The sequence below is a fragment of the Haemorhous mexicanus genome, chromosome 1, assembly GCF_027477595.1.
Source record: "Haemorhous mexicanus isolate bHaeMex1 chromosome 1, bHaeMex1.pri, whole genome shotgun sequence".
In the NCBI taxonomy this organism is placed as follows: Eukaryota; Metazoa; Chordata; class Aves; order Passeriformes; family Fringillidae; genus Haemorhous; species Haemorhous mexicanus.
In genome coordinates, this window is record NC_082341.1 from 153987251 (window position 1) to 154007356 (window position 20106).

Genomic DNA, 20106 nt, shown 5'->3' on the forward strand with positions numbered 1-20106 from the left:
AACAAACAAAACCAAACAAAAACAAACAAAACACCCTAAGAAGATTAAAGCTGTCCCATCACTCAGGCCTTATTTTTCAAGATTTTTGGAAAACTATTGTCTTGCACACAGTTTAAGTTCTCATGTATAGTTTAACATCCAAGGATCATTAAAGGAATTTGTCTGGTTTCTCAGACATGCCTGTGTTAGAAGCTGGGGAATTGATATATGATCATTTCTGAACAGTGTATTTGTACAGAGGTTTGAGTTAATTTTTCAAAGGCCAGTAAGTTGTCACCAGAGGCTGCTTCACCAACTTAATGATTTCTCCTTGCTGCTGCCAAAGCTGCCGAACTTGCTACCCCTTTCCTCCCTGCCAAGCATTTATTCATCCACTCTTCCCAACCATGGAGCCCTTACTTCCCTCTGAGTCCTCCTGCTACTGCTGCTTAAATGATTTTTGAGTTGCTGTTACACATTAAGACAGAATAAATCAGTCTGAACTTATTTTTTTCTGGTTTTGGTGAGGGTTTAGTTTTTCTTGGGGTTCACAGTCTAAAACTGACACTTCTAAGCCTCTGCTGCTAAAGTATTCAGTAACATTTACTGATTTTCAATACTTGGTCAAGAGAGAGGTGAAGATGAAATACAAAGGGGGGCAGAGAACAGGTAGGAGATGAAGAAGAACTATTCCATTGCAATGGTTGAAGAAGGCAAAAACAATTTGGAGAAAATACCAGTATTACAAATTCAAGTGTCATTTCCAACTTCAACCTTCTCTTTTTCCTCTTTCTTTAAAGCCATTTATCAACTCTTAGCTAGTTTGACCAACTAAATGGACAGATGTGAATAAAAAGACCAAGAATCTTTAACAGGGGCAGAAGTTGATGGAATTCTGAGGGAACAGGATAGACAAGTAAGGCTTGTTTGCATTTGATACAAGGAAGCTGATGAGCACCTGTAATTTGCACCAAAATCAACAAGACAGCTGATCACTGACTATCATGGCACCATCCACAGGTCTCCAGCCAGGCACTGGAATTTTAGAGATGATAGGAACTTTGAACAGGTAATGAGGTGCTTCTTTTCCACCAGAGACCAACTGAACACGTGGCAGAACAAGTAACTACAATGAAATGTAAAGGAAAAGGTTAATTTGAGATATGCCTGGCACAGGCAACAGCAGCATAAGCACAACTAACCTCTAATTATTTCCCATTATTTTGCAAATGTCAAAGTATGGTCTTTAAAGATGCTCAGCATTTGTCAGAAACATTATTTCATTACATTTTAATCAGCTGCAGAGTATTTCACTTAGCAAGTGAGTCTCATGGCTGACAGGAATCAGACAAGAAAAGCTCACTTAAAACACAGTTATGTTCTTCTGTCAAAGACAACACCACTCAGAGGAAAATCTGAGACATCAAGAGTTAATATGGTTTGCTCTGAAAAAATGAGCTGCAAATGATTTTCACACTCCAGAAGGAAATTAGTTTTCCCACTTTAAGAGGTGAACAGAAGAATACTTTGCTAATACAAAGAAGAGTACAGAGCAGCATACTTGATGAGACTTCATGGTTTACTCTACCCCTTTAGGCAAAATAAATAAAATTTTAAAAATAAATAAATAAAGATCAAGCCCCTAAACAAAGAGCCCCAAGCCACTATTTTCCACTTACTGCAATCCTACACATTTAAAAAGTTTTAAGAAAGAGCAAATTCTGATTCATTAATGGGCAACACTAATTCCTTATTTAAGATGTCACTTAACAGCGGCTGAAAACATCCCTGATCCACCCTTCTTTGTGGAAAATGCATTTTTCACAGCAAGAACCTGAGCTGCACAGACTGTGACACTTAGAGCAGAAGTGAGATGGGCACAGAAAGGGTGAAGCTATAAGAAAAATCCCTCCAGGAAGAGATCCCGGCAGGTTCTCCAGTGCAGAAGTGGCAGCACAGCCCAGCCCCATTTCCCCACCCACTGTAATGATCCCCTGCCACTCAAGGGGAAAACGCTCAAGGTCAGAAAACTCAACTGCTTTCAGGACTTCTTCATCAGATTTGAAGTTTCTGGGGCTAACTCGAACTGTGGAAGACTGTTCTAAACACCAATGCAGGCTTTTTTTTTTTTTTTTTTTTTTTTTTTTTTTTTTTTTTTTTTTTTTTTTGAAAACTAGACAAGTCAAGATTCTTCGTTGTTTTAATTAATCAAAAGAAACTCACAGCATAAAGATTCTGGAGATGTAGACAACTAATACCAAAACTAAACACAACCCTGGTTCAGTTTCTATTTACTTCACTTTTATGATATACAAGGTAATTTATTAAAAACATCTCTTATCCATCTTCCCTTGAATCCCAATTCAGTCATAGCATTTAAAAGGACCGGACTCAAAAAAAGTTAAATTATTTCCCTGATGTTTCTGCCTTCATTGTTAAATTCTGTTGCCTGCCATATCTGATATTGAAAAAAACCAACCTAAAATCAGAGTTGTTGCTTTTAGAAACTGGACAAATGTTCAGGAAAAAAAGCTAAATACTTTTTTCCTCATTTTTCAGATGTAAGACATAAATTTAAAACTGGATTTGTGCTTTCAGAGTCTAACTTAAAGAAGACAATATATTGCTGTACAGCATATATGAAACATACAGATTGATCTCAATGTTTTAAAAGGCACTTAGCAAAGATGCATACCAATATAAGGTATTTACAAAGAAATTATTTTGGATAGAATTTCTCAATTCTTATAGGACATCTTGCAGGAAAGGCTTAAATTCCATGTTTGTTTGTTTCAATGCAAGAAAATTAAGATTAAAGGGAGATAACAAATTAGGCTGGGAGTATGACTATAAACATGTTGTTTTGACAGAAAGCTCTGAACTTATAAATCAAGTTATTATAACATTTATATAATCTTCTCTTACATGCTAAACAAAACAGTTCACAGTGATAAAACAAACTGCACCTCTCTGGTCTGAAATGAAAGAGAAAAATGAAAAAAACCCCCAAAGGAATAATTAAAGCAAAAAATAATAGTCCATCTAAAAATGTAGCGTCAAATTACACTGCACCATCGATGTCAAAGAAAATACAGGCCAGAATTAACAAATCCACAACATAAAGTGTTCCAGATCCACTTTTCTTCTTCAGTAGGACCTTAATTCTGCAAAGCAACCCCCACCCCTGTGGATTTCCAGCAGACTGGAATACACAAATGTGTTGGTGGTGGTGAGTGCTGGAGTAGCTGAGTGCACCTGGATGAGGAAGGAGGAAGCATTCAGCACCTGAAAAGACCCAGCCCTTCAAAATCTGCCCAGTCAGACACAAAGGACACATTTTATGAGCAACTTTATTGCAGGGCAGGAGGTTGTCCTTGGGAGAACAGAAGGGCACAGCTCAGTCCTACCTACTGCCTGATCTGAGGGATACTTTTCCTAGCAGCGAAAAGAAATAAAGCAGCACATTTTTATTCCCATATACAACAAAGCTGGAGCAACATTAATACTGTAAGTGCAGACTGGATATACAGAGCAAGGAAAGTCCTAAAAAGAGAAGGAAAAATATTCAAGAATTTTGTTGACATGACCTACAAAAAGTTATAGATTAACTATTGTTTTGTACAATTATTGGAGGGCTGAAGCATCACGTGTACCACAGAGAGAAACAAAACTGAAATTCCTTATAATTCCCACATTAGGGAAAGGGAATGACTCTCACTTACCAAAATGTAGCATTATTCCAAAAAATCACACCCTCTTGTTTATGTTCCCACCACTGAACAGGAAAATACTCACTGGATTGAGACATCAGTGACTGATTCATAAAATAAAATTATTATTCTTGGCAGACATAAAAAACTATTTTAAGTTGAGGTTTGGTGTTCTCCCTCTTGATTTTATGTCTCTAAATACTGTGCTAATCTTTCCTGAATTTCCCAATATCATGCTGAACAAAGACAGAAGATTTGTGACAGCAAGTTTCAAAGCTGTCTTCATTTCTCACTCTTCTGAAGATGCACAAGCCTTCACAACCACACAAGTAACTTGAGACACCTGGATGTAAAAATCCTTCAGCCAGTATTTTTGACCTCTGTGAACTCATAAATACAGACCCAAGCATGATCCCATCTTACAGCCAGTTCCAAGTATGAGAGTTTTCCCCCCATTTTGATGGCTTTTTCCTTGTTCCTGAATATTTACACCTAAACCCTCCCACTGTGGTTTATTTTACTTTGGCTTGACTGTGATTTTAACATTAAAAAAACAAACTAGAAATAAATCTGGATTAAACAGAAGTGACTGGCTGCCATTGCTTTTCTCTACTGGATAAACTTTGTGTGTTTTAACTTGCCTGGCTTTTCCTACAGGATGGAACAGGAATTGTGAACATGACCTTGCTGTGTATCCAGGAGTACCCAGGGTGTGCTTGCTCCTGATTCCAGGTAATTCTCATTTCCAGCTCATTCTCTCTCCCATCTCCAACAGTCACTGCTCCCTCCCAGAACAGACCAGACACAGAAAAAGTACAACTATTATCCTTTCAAATTTTAGGAATTAACAATTTCAGAGATTCCAGAGTGATTTCAGCAAAAGCAATTAAGGACTTGGATAGTTCTGAGTAGAAGACTACCTGAAGGAGGGTTTATCACAGAAATTATTTGGCAGCCACAGCAAGTGCTCCTGTTCCTACTACAACACCTTGGTTTTCATCAGTGTGGCCAAATGTATCACAGCCAGAGCTGGGAAGAGAAGTGAGATGTGGCAGATAAGAGCATTATTCCAAAAACATTTTTATTGCACCTCTAGAATGACAAAAGATATTTAAATTATATTTATATGTGCAAGTTTGGTACTTCAAACATGAAGTCCAACACTACTGGTCAATACAGGTCACACAGCTTGTTCCAGGAAAACTAAATTAATGCAATGAAAACCAGCAAAAAGTTTGTTCAGTATCACATAAAACCAGAACCCATACAAACACCAAAATTATTCTGGAAAGAAGAAAAGTAATGGGTATTTTCCTTCTTAAGACTTGATGATGCTTTGCATTCATATATTCAGTTTATATATCCTGTATCTATAAAACAATATACTTTATATTTTATACCCATATACTTTATACTCATATATATTTTATACTCATATACTTTATATTTTATATTAGATGCTCTGTGAAATACTACATGTATGTATTTAAAAAAATATAAAAGTAAAAGCAAAACATTGAAGGGACAAATCTTTCATTTCAAGGACAGAAAAGGAACAAGGAAGAAATTCTCTAGAGTGAGGGTGATGAGGCCCTGGCACAGATTTCCCAGAGAAGCTGTGGCTGCTCCATCCCTGGAAGTGTTCAAGGCCAGTTTGGATGGGGCTTCGAACAACCTGGGATAGTGGAAGGGGTCCCTGCCCATGGCTGAGGGGCTTGGAGTGAAATGATCTTGGAGATTCCTTCCAACCCCAACCATTCTGGGGTTCCATGGCATCCTCCCAATTTTGTGTAAGAAAACCACAGGCACTAAGTCCTCACAATTATAACCAGAACAAAATCCTCTTAATTTCAGGTTCAGAAACACATGCAGAAAAGACAACCTTCAGCTAAACCTGGTTAGCTGATAAAACATTAACTTACTGACCTGACAGGCACCACCCCTACATGCCCATCCCACTTCTGTGCCAGAGGACACTGACTGGAACAGCTCAGGGTGTAAATCTTAATTCCTTTGCCACTCTCATGATAAACATGACACAGGAATCCGCCCTGAACTGGGAACAGATACACAGATCCCTGTCACCTGAGCAGGGCCTTTTCCCTCTGGGGAGGGGATGGGATGGATATCTGCAGCACACACATGCCCCTATTTGACAGGTACAGCCATACAGAACCATAAATCAGAGACCTTTTAATTCTGCCAACATGAGTCAAGACTGCTGCAATCAAACACCTGAATGGACAAAAAGCTGCTGTTCAAGTACCTGGCAATGGAATTCGTTGCATGGGAATCATTTGTTAGGATCAAATTGAAAAGGCTGCTCTACTCCAAAGTGTCTTTGTTGCAGTTCTTCAGATTATCTTGACCGACCATCACGACACAGCCAAGACAAAACCCCCTTTGAGCTGAACACACTGAGATTTCAGGAACATGATTCCTACTATCTCCCCATGCCAGCAAGAACGGATCATTGCTGACTTGCAAACATATTAGCAGAAAAGTTGTGAGAAGAGTTTCAATCCTACTGCCCCTTATCTTCCAAAATCAGCTAAGAAGCTACAGACCACACCCAGTTCCTTCCCACTCTCCTTCCCAGAAACTAAGATGTAACAGGACTGCAGACCTTTACTCACCCTGCAATCACTTATGATGAAAATGTTCCTGGCTCCAATGACCTTTACATGGATGTTAAAGGAGAAAACTCAAATGGTATGGGAATCCATGACCAAATACTGGCAATTAAGTGACTAATTTTGCTTCATCAAGAGGTACTGTTCAAGTGAGTAAAGTCTGGTTTTACTTTTTAGTTCTACAGCACAGCCAACTGAAGGAAAAAGTTCAGCTTTGAGTCTCAAAATGCCACTCTTCAGTTCATTACTCTCATCCCCTCTTGATGTGACCCTGCACAGGACATCACTGAAGAGCTCAGTTGCTGTGAGCTGCTGTCCCAAGGCACAGCAGAACTGAAGCACACACTGATTTTATCCCTGTATTTACTCAAGATGAGGAGAATTAGGCCATGGAAAAAGATGTTTCTCCTTAGACATTTCCTCAGTAAAGCAAGAGACAATACTTCATTTGCAGATTCCAATTTAAATAGAAAGTACAAACCCCTAGTGCTTGCTGTTATGGATCTGAAATCACTCGCAGGAGAAACTCTACTTCAGAAAGCAGTGACAGTGCTTGGGGAGAGAATTAAGCAATCTCCCTTCTGGCAAAGTAACAAACCTCGGTTATCAAATCAATAAAGGAAAGAGGGGAGTTTGTTTACAGGTTGTTTTCAATAAAATGACTCAGCAGGATTGAATGCACACAAAAATGCTTTACTTAGTATCTAAGCTACATTAAATATCAGAAGAGGACAATCCTACCCTCTTTCCATATGCCAATAAATACAGAATCACCCAATGCTGGGCAACCACTAGTTACCTCCACACCTCAGCAAGCCCTCCATCACCTCCACACCTCAGCAAGCCCTCCATCCCCTCCACACCTCAGCAAGCCCTCCATCACCTCCACACCTCAGCAAGCCCTCCATCACCTCCACACCTCAGCAAGCCCTCCATCACCTCCACAGCTCAGCAAGCCCTCCATCACCTCCACACCTCAGCAAGCCCTCCATCACCTCCACACCTCAGCAAGCCCTCCATCACCTCCACACCTCAGCAAGCCCTCCACCACCTCCGCACCTCAGCAAGCCCTGTCCTTGACAACCCAGCAGGGAAAACTGACACTGGCAGTTCTCAACATGGATTCAACAGGAGATACTGCAGGGATCTCATTGCTTTTGCATGATGATGAAATCTTCATGAACGATACAATATTTCTGTAATTCCTCTAATCAAATACATTTATGTTGTCCTGTACTTAAGCTTCTTTTAATAGAATATTTACAAAGATATTTCCTTATGTCTGGCTTCTGTTTGTTGTTCTGGGTTACAGAATTCAGCAGCTTGTACAGATTTTCCTATTACATTGTTATAGTGTATATTAATCTACAGAGTCTCCAGTTATATTCCATTAACAAAGCCATATCAGGTCATGAATTTAGGAATACTTGTGAGGATTTTTTTTCCAAACAATTAATGAAAAGTACATACTCTTTGCTGGCACATCAACATTTTTACAAGACATGAATTTGCAACTATTCAATTTCAGCAACACTACAGAAAGTGAAGGGTTGAGACAACCTAATAAATTTCTTACAAATACAACTCCAGTCACGAAACCTCATTGCAGTACCATAGTCCTACCAATAAAAGCTTCCAAAAGAGACACTGCCCAATGAATTGCATTTGCTAAAAACACAAAAACAGGTAAGAGATCATCTTTGGTATCCAATGTTGAAATACTGCAAGTGTTGCCAGGCTAGCTGGGCAAACCAAATTATGCACGTGTCTGCAGATGTATTTTACATACAGAAAATAAATATACACAAACACACAATGGGAGTTGTGATAAAGAAATTTCAAATATAAACTGAATAAGAAAACAATTAGGGCTATAAACTCCTGGTTAACTTTTCTGCTTAATGCATCATTTCCAACAATGAAACATTCACTTGGGTTCCAACTTCCACACTTTGCTGTTAGACTTGTTTTCCAATGCTTCTTTAAAAGGATATTTCAAACATTTTGTTTTCCTTACTGAAGTTTTAGGTTTTTTCCAGGCAGCTCAGAATTTAATTCCAAGCTGCTTCACTGGCTCATTACCAGGTGCTACAATTGATAAGATCACACATCTCCATTACCCAGGGAACCAAATGCTCCCCCAGCCCTTTGAAACAATCACTTTCCTTTCTTGTAAAAATATCTCAAAACTCCATCTTCCATTCCAGTCGTATACAGAACAGGAACAATCACCCCAGTGGGAATGCAGCAGACTCCCTGAGCTGCATAGTTCCTGTATTTTGAAGAATATTGAGCTACCACAGGCTGTGCTGTAACACTGAAAGGGAACCCCCCTTGCTTTTCCAGATTATTTTCCACCTTTAAATATATACAGGCATATCAGGAATATGATACTCTGAGCAAACCAGTCCAGTGGAAGGTGCCCCTGCCCATGGCAGGGGAGGTGGAACTAGACAGTTATTTAAGGCCCCTTCCAGCACAAACCATTCTGCGATTCTATGAACTTTTTCCCTTTACAAATCAGTGGTTTGATGAGATTAACATTATTTTTCTTCTTTCTACAAATCTCCCAAAAAACCCAGGAATTGAAGAGATGCTTTTCATGGTTTGCAAGTCTCATAGCTCAAGAAGCTACAAAGTTAATACTAAGTTTAACAAAAGTTTAGGCAACCTTACCATTCAGAAGGAAATGGCCAATGTAGCCCATGTGGTTAGCCAACAACAGACTGTCAAATGACAGACCAGACTTTTCCTAGTTGAAGACTTTTCCCAGCTGCTTTCCCCTCAGACACCAAGGGAAAAGCACTTAATGTCACTCCAAAACTACATCTATAGAGCAAAGAAAAAAATGCAAGAGCAGGTGCTTCCCTCAAGTCACTTCAACTGAAGCTCACTGAGAAGATGCAGCAGAACACTCATACAAACAGAATGGCTTTTCTTCCTTTCTATACACAAGAACAATTATATTTCCATGTTACATATACAATGTCTGCATCAAAGAAGTATGATATCTTGCTTTAGAGATTATTTACCTGCTTACAACCTTCATAGCAACTTCCCATACTCTATTTTCTATGACTGTGTCCCTCTTAGTGATAACCTATCACATAAAAACCTAAAGGCCTGTTGGACTGAATGCTATCACTCTGTCAGCAAAACAGCAGAGATTTATGACATGGAGATGAAGGAGAAACAGCTCTGACCTCCTCTATTACGCATCCAACTGTCTTGCTTATATTCAACACATGACCAGCAGGTCACATCTGAACACACCCCGTCAATCAGCAGGGCTCACCAAAAAACAAACCCTCAACATTTAACTTGGAACTGCTTCTCTCTTTAAAAAAAGATTGCAACATTTGCAATAGGGCAAAACTCTTTCCCAGCAGATTAAATACATTTCACAACACAGGTTAAAATGTTTAATATTTATTTTAATCAAGACCAGGTTTTTGACAGAATTTGGTTCAATTATTTTAAGCCAGTATAGATTTTCCATGTTAGTTTGAATGGCTGAGTTCAAGGACTGATCACCCTGCAGTAACAACTCACATGGCACACAATGAATTACATCAATTAATTGTTCATAAATGACTAAACAGAGCTCTTCTGGAAGTTATTCAAGAAACTTCCTCTTCCATCGGGTGGACAATTCACAGACCTATAGCAGAGCCACCCAACTACCCTTGGCTGTCAAGTTTACACTGCTTTCACCCAGTTATTGTGTAAGGTTAAAATGGCAGGAATTCACAGGAAACACAAGAAAAAAGTTCACCAGCAAAAGTATCTAGGTCGAAGTGTAATACATTATACTATTAATGATTTTAACAAATTTCAGAGATGTTAGTGAAAAGTCTTTAATGACCCATGATTACTTTCTAGTCTGCTGTAAAAGACAGAAAGGAAACACCCCTGTATGATACCAGCACAAAGTTTCAGCACTTAGCTGGGAAAGGAGTGGTGACTGCTCAAGGATCAAGACAGCCACTTCAGCATCCCCCCCGAAGCTGTAACTGAGCTTCAGGATGATTAGTCCACAAGACCTGATATTTTAAGTTTCAAATTACTTAATGAGAGGGAGGAAGCAGCCAAAAATGTCCTACTCTTATCCTGACTAAAGTAATACAGACTTACTGAGAAGAAATATGCCAGCAACAAAGGACACACTTTCTCTTCCTTCACCCATCAGAATACCCTCAAATCTGGAGAGTGCAGATCCAGAATAAATTATTCAATTCAGTAACACTACTTAGATTAGATTTAGATGTGGAGATGAGGCAAAAAAACAACACAGATTTACACAAGTACTTTCTAAAGCAAGCAAGTATCTTATTCTCTGTAGCAGTCCTACAGACAGAGCCACAGAATTGGCTGCAATTAGGTCATCCCACGCTATCGCTAAGAAGATTTGACGATTTCAGATTTAAGAACGCTAAAAAAAAGTGGAACCTCTGTATGAACACAGACTCACTGAAATATTTCAAAGCCTTTTCAAAGAACAAACATTTGCTGAGATCACACCTGGTACAATGAAAGCTCAATCTGTCCCATTCAAAAGAGAACAGAGCACTTAGAAAGAAGTTATGGATGATAAAACATACACATCAAGATCCCATTTTAAGACATTATAAAATACTTAAAAGTTGTATCAGTTTTTGCTACATGCAACCTTACACTTTACCAGAAAAACATAAGAGGCAGAATAAAAAACATCAGAACTAAATGGTTCTCTCATTAATATATTACCTTTCTTGGACTGCAGATATCTCACAGCCCTTATCAAAGTAGGCCAGATCCGTCTCATTTCCCTAAGGTTAAGCCGGTGAACAGTACACAAAGTAATCATCGACTAAGGCATGGCCACCATTCAATGACAAATATAGCTCAAGCTATTTCTCATCTGTCCCATTTTTTTGGGAGGCTGTGATGAAGCCTTTTCTAGAAATCATCACAACTGGCAGCTGTGAAGATCCTGGTGCCTTTGTCCTCTTATGCAACCCCTGGTGTTCCCCTCCTCCCCCCAACAGGAATAACAAGAGATTACAAGGCTGTTCTCCAGATTTTGGGGCAGAGGAGATGGACAAGCAGTCTTCCCTGAAGTCATGTTCTGAGAACACAGGCGACCAGAGGAAGAGGTGGGATCATTTTTCATTCATTTCAGTTGCTGGAATGGGGGGGGGGGGGAATCAATACCTTTTATCATGGCCCAATGCAGACATCCCCAGCCCTGCTGGGGCATCCTCTGGGACAGGAGTAGGGGGGAGAAATTGATACCTCAGTACTAAGCAGCCTGAACAGCAGATGGCAAAAGCTTGGCTTTGCTTTCAGAAGATTCTTCTTCCCTACTTTTAAAAGTTACTTTCTGGGAGGTACCTTCATCCTGACCCTCACAGTAGTCCAAGGAGATGAATCCCAATTTCATCTAATACTTCTCTTACCCAATTTATGACACACAGATCTGGCATTGTTGTTACCCCCTTCACGGTAAACAAGTTTTACTAGAAGCAAAGGACACTCTGTATTAGCTTTGTTTCCAGCTACTGTTACTCATTGTTTACTAAATATTATTCCCTTGTGAGCTGACAGGTTCTGTACTTCATGAAACCAGGGTGTGGTGCTCCACTTCTCCCATTTCTAAGTCGATTCTACTCTATGTGGTATAATATGTCAATGTGTGGCAAGGACTAGTTTAGCCTGAATATTTCTGAAAGGTACAGAAAGCAGGCAAAACAAAGTGTTAAATGCTTCTTCGTGTGCCCTCCTAATTACCAGACAATAAAAACTGTAAATAAATTTAATGTTTTTCTCAAAAACTAATCAGCAGCTATGCCTATCGAATCCTTAGCTCAGATACGTTTGCCCTGTACTTCCGAAGTAACTGGCTGTCCGTGATCCAAGATTACGGTGACGCAATACTTCACTGCCAGTTTCTCTTCCAAAAAAGAAAGTACATTGAAATGAAAGCAGGCACGAGGAAGGTTATGCTTACAACCAGCAACATTCAACTTTTTACAGCTGCTTTCCATCTAAGGAAGATTTACTTCTTTAGCTACTAACAGAATTTCGACCTTAATCCCTGTAAAGTCACATCCACAACTCCAATATACAAGTAACGTTCAGATGATAATACGGTAAATATTAAAGTCTTGGGGTGCAAATTAGGATTATCACGTAAATGACTTTCCCAAGTCCATCTAACTATTGTTAAGCCTCAATTTCAAGTGCAACCGTCTCATTGTAATAAATTCATGCTCTGTGTCTACTTATTGTCTCAGTTTGGGGGTGGATAATAGCGGTGGCAAATTCAGAGACATCAAGTAAAAACATGTGAGTCTTCCGCTCCCTACGATCAGGATCAGACTTTAAAACGACTTCTAAAATGTGAGTGAAAGCAGAATCACCCTCGCAGCGGCTTCAAACATACAAAGATCACAAACAAAGCCGTCAGATCCTCACATCAGTGCAAGTATAAACCAAACAGCTCAAGCGCTCTTTTCATTTCAAATCATTCTTAAAGGCAGAGAGAGAAAAAAAAAAAAACAAACCACAAAACCCGAAGCATCCCAGCTGTCAGGTGAAGCAGCTCCTGCGGAGGGGCAGCTCCGCACTGCAAGCGCATGACCAGAATATTTATTTTCTAGCTTGGCTTTGCAAGGAAAAAACCATAGAACCACAGGTGGTAAAATGTTAAATTAAGAGGGAGAGAGGAACGCATACGCATACATATACATACACACACACACACACACTTAGATATAAATAAAAGGTCGGAGTACCTTTAGCCCAGCACATGGGGAATGGGCTGCAGCCGCTTTTCTCCATGCAGCCCGCACCTGCCCGCCTCGGGGGCTGCTGCCCGGCCACCTCCAGCAGCCACATACACAGAGCGTGCTCGATGCCGGCCAGCTCCGGCACACAATGTCCCGATTCAGCGCTCCGGGCTCCTGCGGGGGGAGGCTGGAGCCGCCTGGACGTGCCGGATCCCGGGGAGAGGAGGGAGCCCCGGCCCTCCCCGGGGCGGTGCGCCTTCACCTGGCTGCGGGGGGAGCGCGGTCCCCCGGCCCGCCCGGGGCTCCAGCGCGCTCCGCTGCGGGGAAGCCGCGCCGCTGCCTCATCTCCCCCCGCCCCGGAGCATCATCCACCTCCTCGTCCTCCTCCTCCTCCCCGGGAGCGGTGCCGAGGCGGAGTGAGCCCTGCGGAGGAGGGCGGGCAGAGGCGGGAGGCGATTACCCGGCTCCCATTAATATGCTAATCCCCGTCTGCTGCCCGCGCCCGGCCGTCTCCGGTTCACCCTCTGCGCAAAGACAGAGCGCTGGAAATGCCCGGCCCGGCTGCGGACCGGCCTCGCTTCGCCGCCGCTGATGTTCCTGCTCCCGGCTGCCCTGCACCGCCCCTTCCCTGCCGCACCCGCGTTTTGCCATCGCTTTTACATTTGCAGTGTCCCCTTACCGACACAAGCGCCAGGCATCCTAAAAGCAAAACTTCGCTCTAAGCGCATGGGAACTTCCCTATAACGGAGAACTTCCCCCAACTTCAGCAGGAATTGGGGTCACACGCTCCATCAGCACTTGCCTCACTCCACGACATTACGGATGGAAGAAGCCTGGCAGTGCTGCTTGGCCCTAAAGAATGAATATCGCAGCCCCAGCCAGTCCTTAGTGCCACATCCAGCCCCCCTCTAAACCCGGGGCTTCTTTATTGACTTCTCATCAGAAGGCAAAGGTCACTTCAAACATTCACCCCAGATGGAATGGCGAACAGCCTTTGTCTCTTCTTAACTTTGTGGCACCTAACACCAAAACTGCTTATAAACAGTTTTCTTTTAAAATGGTGAGTATAAATACTGCAAAAGCCAATGTTAATAATAATCACACAACCAGGCAGAATGTGTGTATGGAAATAAAGCAAATATCCATTTTACAGCAAAGTATTTCACAAAAATTATAAACAACTGTTTCAGCTAGAACACATATTAAAATCAACAGGAACAAGATTCCCACTTATCATTACAGCTCTTTATATATTCCACGGTAATCTCTTCTCACTCCCAGCCCTCAGCAGTAAGGCGTGAGGCTTATCCAAGACTAGAACCAAAAGGGAATTAATCTTAAAGCCAGCAGCCTTCAACTTAACCTATCTGCCTACTTGTAGCAGCATGCACTCCTTACAGCATATGTTTAATTACCATTCTTTACTGCCATCTCATTTCTCAATATACTGACTGGCCTTGCAGAATTAGTGGTGTATGTCAAAATTCTTGATTAAAAAAAAAAAAAAGAAGAAGAAAGGAAGCAGCAATTGCATTTAACTATTGTCTGCTTCTCTATTTAAACGAGAAAAAATATTCCGTGGTAAAAAAAAGAGAGAGGGAGAGATTAGGCCACAACCAGGCCCATCAGATGTTCTGCATCACTGCTCAGGCACAAAGCTCTTTCTGGGGCTGAAGAAAGCCAAAGGGAACTGAAGACATGCGTGGGTGCCTTCCTCCCCCCACCACAAAGTTTTTCAAGCCCCCTCAGTGCTACACAGACAGACAAACACTTCTGGTGACAAGGTCGATTATATTTACCTTCAATAATAAAGCAAAACCCGCTACAGTAAATATTTAAACCCCCAATTATTGTAGTTGTGTGGGTACAGAAGGGGCACAGACAGGCTCGGTGCCTCTCTGGTTCATGCTGCAGCTGGCAGGGCAGGAAATCTGCTTTTACACATCCAGCTCTGCCATGGGCTTCCTCGGTGACCTTGAGCAAATCAGACTTGTTTCCTTCGAAAAAGGAAACTGCAAATACTTCTTCAGTTTTCCTTAAATTGATTTGATCTGTGCTCTAGGATGTACAATATATATTTTTAAAGTGTGTTTCTTCCATAAAAAGAAAATGTTTTCCAGAAAAGCAGATAAAAAAATATCTAGAAGTAAAAAGGGGACGATCTAAATTCAATTTTATTTATGAAAAAAACCCTTTAAATATCAACTGGTAAGTGCATTACCAAGGACAGTTTAATAAACAGAATGTGTGGACTCTGTATTCTTTACACTTTTAACAGATGAGGCTAATACAGATTATCAATCCAAGTGTCAAGAGATACTGCCTGCTCATATAATACCAGTATTATATTCATTCTTCTCAAGGACATACCTTCTTGGTTTTGTATTAGACTACAAAATGAAGGTGAAAACTAAGTACTTCATAACATGAGAATTTTTTAAATTCAATCGTAGAAGCTGTCCAACATTTTACACCCTGAATATGTATTTTTCACTTAAACCAAGTGCTTCCCTGATGCTTTTTAAAAAATACTTAATATCTATTTGTTATTATAAGAAGTACACAGTGGACATATGCTCATTCTCTTCTTTCAAATAACATGATAATATTTTTTCTGCACAAAAGGAAAAAAAAAAGCCAAAAGCATAAAATTTATGTTCTGGAGATGTTCAGAAACCCCAAAATTCCAAGTTGCAGGGAGGAAGGCAGACAGGGATGAAGCAGCAGCAGACAAGGCACAAAGTAAAAAAAAAAAAAAAACCAAACTTGAGAAGTCAAATACATCTCCAGTATACAGGTATACTGAGTACTTACAACATTTTCTAAATACAGCTCATCAAGTAGCTATCTGAGCAGCATTTATGTAAAGTAATCTGTTTTAAGTAATGCCAATCAGATTATAACATTTACTGAGGTAAGAAACATCTGTCAGAAATTAGGGCTGTGGAACAGGAGCATTGGTTCTTGTTGTGCAAGATGCATTTGCTGACACACACTGATAGCATGTGTGTAGTAGTCTCTGTGTAAGCAATGATGATAACAGTCACTAAAGAAAAAATTTAAAAAGTATTTATTACAAAAAGAAGAATTCATAAGTTTTTACTAAGAATTTGTAGAAGCACTGGCCATTTTCCTTAGCACACATTCTAACCAGAAAAAAAGCTCAGACTACCCCAATAACAACAGACAGGCCAAGGTCAGCTAAGAAATGGCATTCTGCCCCAAGGAAATTCAAGTTAAGACTTTTCTGCTATGACTATGATTTTGGTTGCTCAATTTCAGACTGCTTTTAAAGACTACTGATTATCAGCATCAGCTTTTGGAAAGCAAGAGGGGAGGAAGAAAGTCAGATGCTTTTTTTTAAATTGTATCAAGGTATTAAGTTTTTAAATTTTTTTTTGTGGTGCTGAGCCTGTCTCTTATTGATGCCACCTTCAAAAATCAAAAAACTCTGGGGAACAAAGGGTTAAACAGCAGGGGGTTTGTTTTTTACAATTGTGAGACATATAAAAGGTTGTCTGATTTTTTCCACTCAAGCTTATCCAAACAAAAACAAAGATCAGGCCCATCAGACAAACTGGCAAACCTTGGCTTTCTCCATGGTCAAGTCCGGAGCAGGAGCTCCTGGGGGTGTTCCAGAGATCTCATCAGCACAGAACTGACCCCAGTTTCTCCCTCAGTAAATGGCATCATTAGGAACTCTCTGCTATTCAACTAATTTTTTTTCACAACAGTTAGTATCTCTATTCATCAAATTTTGATCAAACTGGCTGGCAAGTTGGAGCATTCTTAGGAAGGGGACCAGGACAGATCCAAACAGGGAACACTTGTCCAAGTTCCACTGTGCTGAAAAATCAAACTGAACTAGGATTTGGAAACTGTGAGGAAAACAGACAGATTGGTACCGGGGTAGTGATGGAGAACAGAACAGAAATTTGCTTTTCAGTTCCTTTTCAGCAACACCTCAGCCACCAGATGAACAGAGCAGCAACAGAGATCTCCAAGGGAGAAAAGAGCAGCCCATTCACTTGTTAGAACAAAAATGAAGAGCTACAGCCCAGAGCACAGCCATGACATCAGCATCAGGGCTGGAGGCACCTCTGCTCTGGAGACAGGATGAGAGAGTGGGAAATGTTCAGCCTGGAGAAGGCCCCCAGGGAGACCTTGGAGCCCCTTCCAGTACCCGCAGAGGGACTTCTGACAAGGAGGAATGGCTTTGAACTGAAAGAATATGTTTAAATTAAGTATTAGGAAGTTATTCCTCACTATGAGGATGGTGAGACACATGCAGAGAAATCATGGATGCCCCATCCCTCTAAGTGTTCAAGGCCAGGTTGGATGGAGCTTTGAGCACTCTGGTCTGGTATAAGGTGACTGTGTCCATAAAAAAGGGGTAGGAACTAGATGATCTTGAAGGTCCCTTTCAACCTAACCTGTTCTGTGATGATGATGGTGATGCTTATTATTATACTGGATTCAAAAATTCATAGTCTTAGCCACTTAATGGGCTACTGTTTATCACTCTAGTAATTACTAGAAGCTGAAGAACAAAGGCAGTGTTTTGAAGGAGATCTGCATATTCCTGTAGGAGATGGAGGAAGAGCTCCTTGCATTAATCTAGCTGATAAAGAAAGATTTCAAACAAAGTTTACCCTCAGAACAAGTGCAAGATTTTTTTGGTAAAGCCACAAATGCTTTCTACCATGACAAGTGCAGCCCATAAAGCTGAGGGTGCCTGATGAATGTTCTAAAAATTAAAATATGTTTATTGATTAAGTGACAATCTTCTGCATCTGAATTAATTTGCTTTTCCATGTTAGTATCCGGAATGCCCCAAACGTGCTGTCCAGACACTGTAACTGCACCATAATCTTCATTCATCTTCATTCCTTCAAGTTAGTTCTTTGTGTGAGTTTTTTCTAAATATTCTAATTATTCTTTGGCTGTATGCATTATTTAAAAGTGGAAAATATTATCCTACCCTAAGTGTCCTCTTAGCTAAAGTCAAACAAACATCATCTCTGTTCACAGGAACTACTGAAAAATGGTGCATTGTAATTATAACAAATCCAAAATGACAACTCCTGACCTCTGCCTTACTCTAAACTCAGGTTTGCTAAGGCTGTTTTGGAAATCTGCCTTGGATTACCTGGTCTCTAAATCTATCATCCTTGCCCCCAGGCAGCCCTTTCTGCTCCACCCACACCTCCTCTAGATCAGTTTCCTCCTGAACACCCTTTGCCAAAGGGCAGAGAGGAGAACAGGGTGATGGGCTCCAGGACCTCCAAGGGTCTCTGCAGACTGAGAAGCTCTGTCATCATTATTCTGCCACCAGAGATGGTCTTTCTTATTTAACTCTGAGCATTCTGACAGGCAGAACTGAAATAAAAATTATCTTTTACTTTAAGTGTCAAAATCCAAGCCTGGTTTTTCAACAGAAATGATTCAGCACAACAGAGAAACAGCATCACCTCTGTAAATTCATTTTAGACTTTGCAATATGAGCAAACTCTAATTCCATGCTCCAGACTACATTAGGCCATTTTTTTCCTGAAGAAGAAAGATAGAGAGCACTTAGATAAACTCATTCTAGAATATAAACTGCTGAGGATCTCTGCCTAAGACATTCCTCTGGCAAAAAGTCAGTCCAATACTGAATTTCTGGTTATATTTCTCCATTTGGTGAGCTTAATAGTAGGATAATCTTGGGTATTCCCAAAAAGTTCAGAGTTTTAAAACAACACTTTGTGACCTTCTGAACCATGGTCACCTGTTTAGCCTTAGGATCATTTGAGCTACATTTTAAAATAGTAGTTGACAGAATTCACTGGTTTTCTTTTCAAATCTTAACCTATTGGTAGTAGTGAGGTGGGGAGCAAGACAGATCAGAGTGTTGGGAGAGAGCAGGAGGAATTCAATGTTAATGAGGTTTCCCACACCTCCCCTTCCCAAGGGATCCTGTGATGCTGTGCAGCAGAGCAGGCAGCAGCACAGCCTCCCAGCCTATGCTGTTAAGACAACAGATGTTAAAAGGGACACTAACTTAACTTTTATTTTATTATTCCATAAATAAAGACTAGCCATTTTTTAAACCCATATGGGTTGTATTAGTTTTCAGGCATGAAAGTTGTAGCAGATTTCCCTGTGGGTGGACTAAGCTGCTCATCTTCTCCCACTTCTTCCATTTAGTTTTTGAAGATTGCTGTAGAGAAGGATAAAGTCAATGCCATGACAGATGAAAAAGGTTTAAAATTACTCCTTCCTTAGGACACTGCTTCAAAATCTCTGTTTCTTCTTGTTCTAGGCTATTTACAAAAAAATCCACCCAACAAAACCATTTCTATCCTCAGGCCATCTTTGAGAAGTTCATTCACTATTCCATTGCTTAAAGCTAAAATCTGCTTCATGGACACCTGGAGAGAAGAGGTGAAAAAAGAGAGAAAAAGTGAATCCTACACATGCTATTCCTTATTTTACTGCAAAATAGAATTTGGTCTGTGACAGATTCACTGTGCTTATCAGTTTGCATATCTTCAGCCTCCAGTGTGGAGTGACTGGAGAAGGAGTCCAGAAGTAATCTACATGGTCACCAGAACTTTCCTTGACCTTACAAAACTTCCCTTTTTTATAGCAAAAACATTCCATTTATGAGGTAAACACAGTAGAAGGTATCTGAAGGGGATGGACCCCAGCCCTTTGAGCTGCTTAAAGGAATTGCATTCTGTGAGGATTACTTTTCTTCAGTGGAGGGGATCCAGGAGTGGATCAGTTGACCTTACAGATTCTTAAAATCCACCTTTATCAATTCAAGGGTAACCTAGAAATAATTAGCCACATCTTCTAAGAGGGATATAGGAAAATGAAGTTGATTCTGGGTCAGCAAATCTCCTCAGTGTCTCATTGTATCTGCTGCTTTCTCTTTCATCTATCTAAGAAGAAATTAAACAAAAGAAAGTAAGAAAGCTGTGCAGCCACATAGGGTCAGGTATTTACCAGAAATGGTGTCACCTGGAC

General features: G+C 40.5%; 1 protein-coding gene across 5 annotated transcripts in view; it reads right to left on the reverse strand.

The window, feature by feature from the left end:
- PTK2 (protein tyrosine kinase 2) overlaps nucleotides 1-20106 on the reverse strand; it is a 195961-nt gene that overhangs the window by 117969 nt on the left and 57886 nt on the right. The window contains exon 1 of one of the 5 annotated variants that reach the window (XM_059867639.1): nucleotides 13099-13476. The exons of 2 other annotated variants lie outside the window; for them this stretch is intronic. In XM_059867639.1, the coding sequence (XP_059723622.1) occupies nucleotides 13099-13201 (103 nt within the window). In that variant the 5' untranslated portion in view covers nucleotides 13202-13476. Of the gene's footprint in view, nucleotides 1-13098; nucleotides 13496-20106 lie in introns of those variants that run through there. 2 more of the 5 variants (XM_059867656.1, XM_059867689.1) reach the window with 2 other exon arrangements.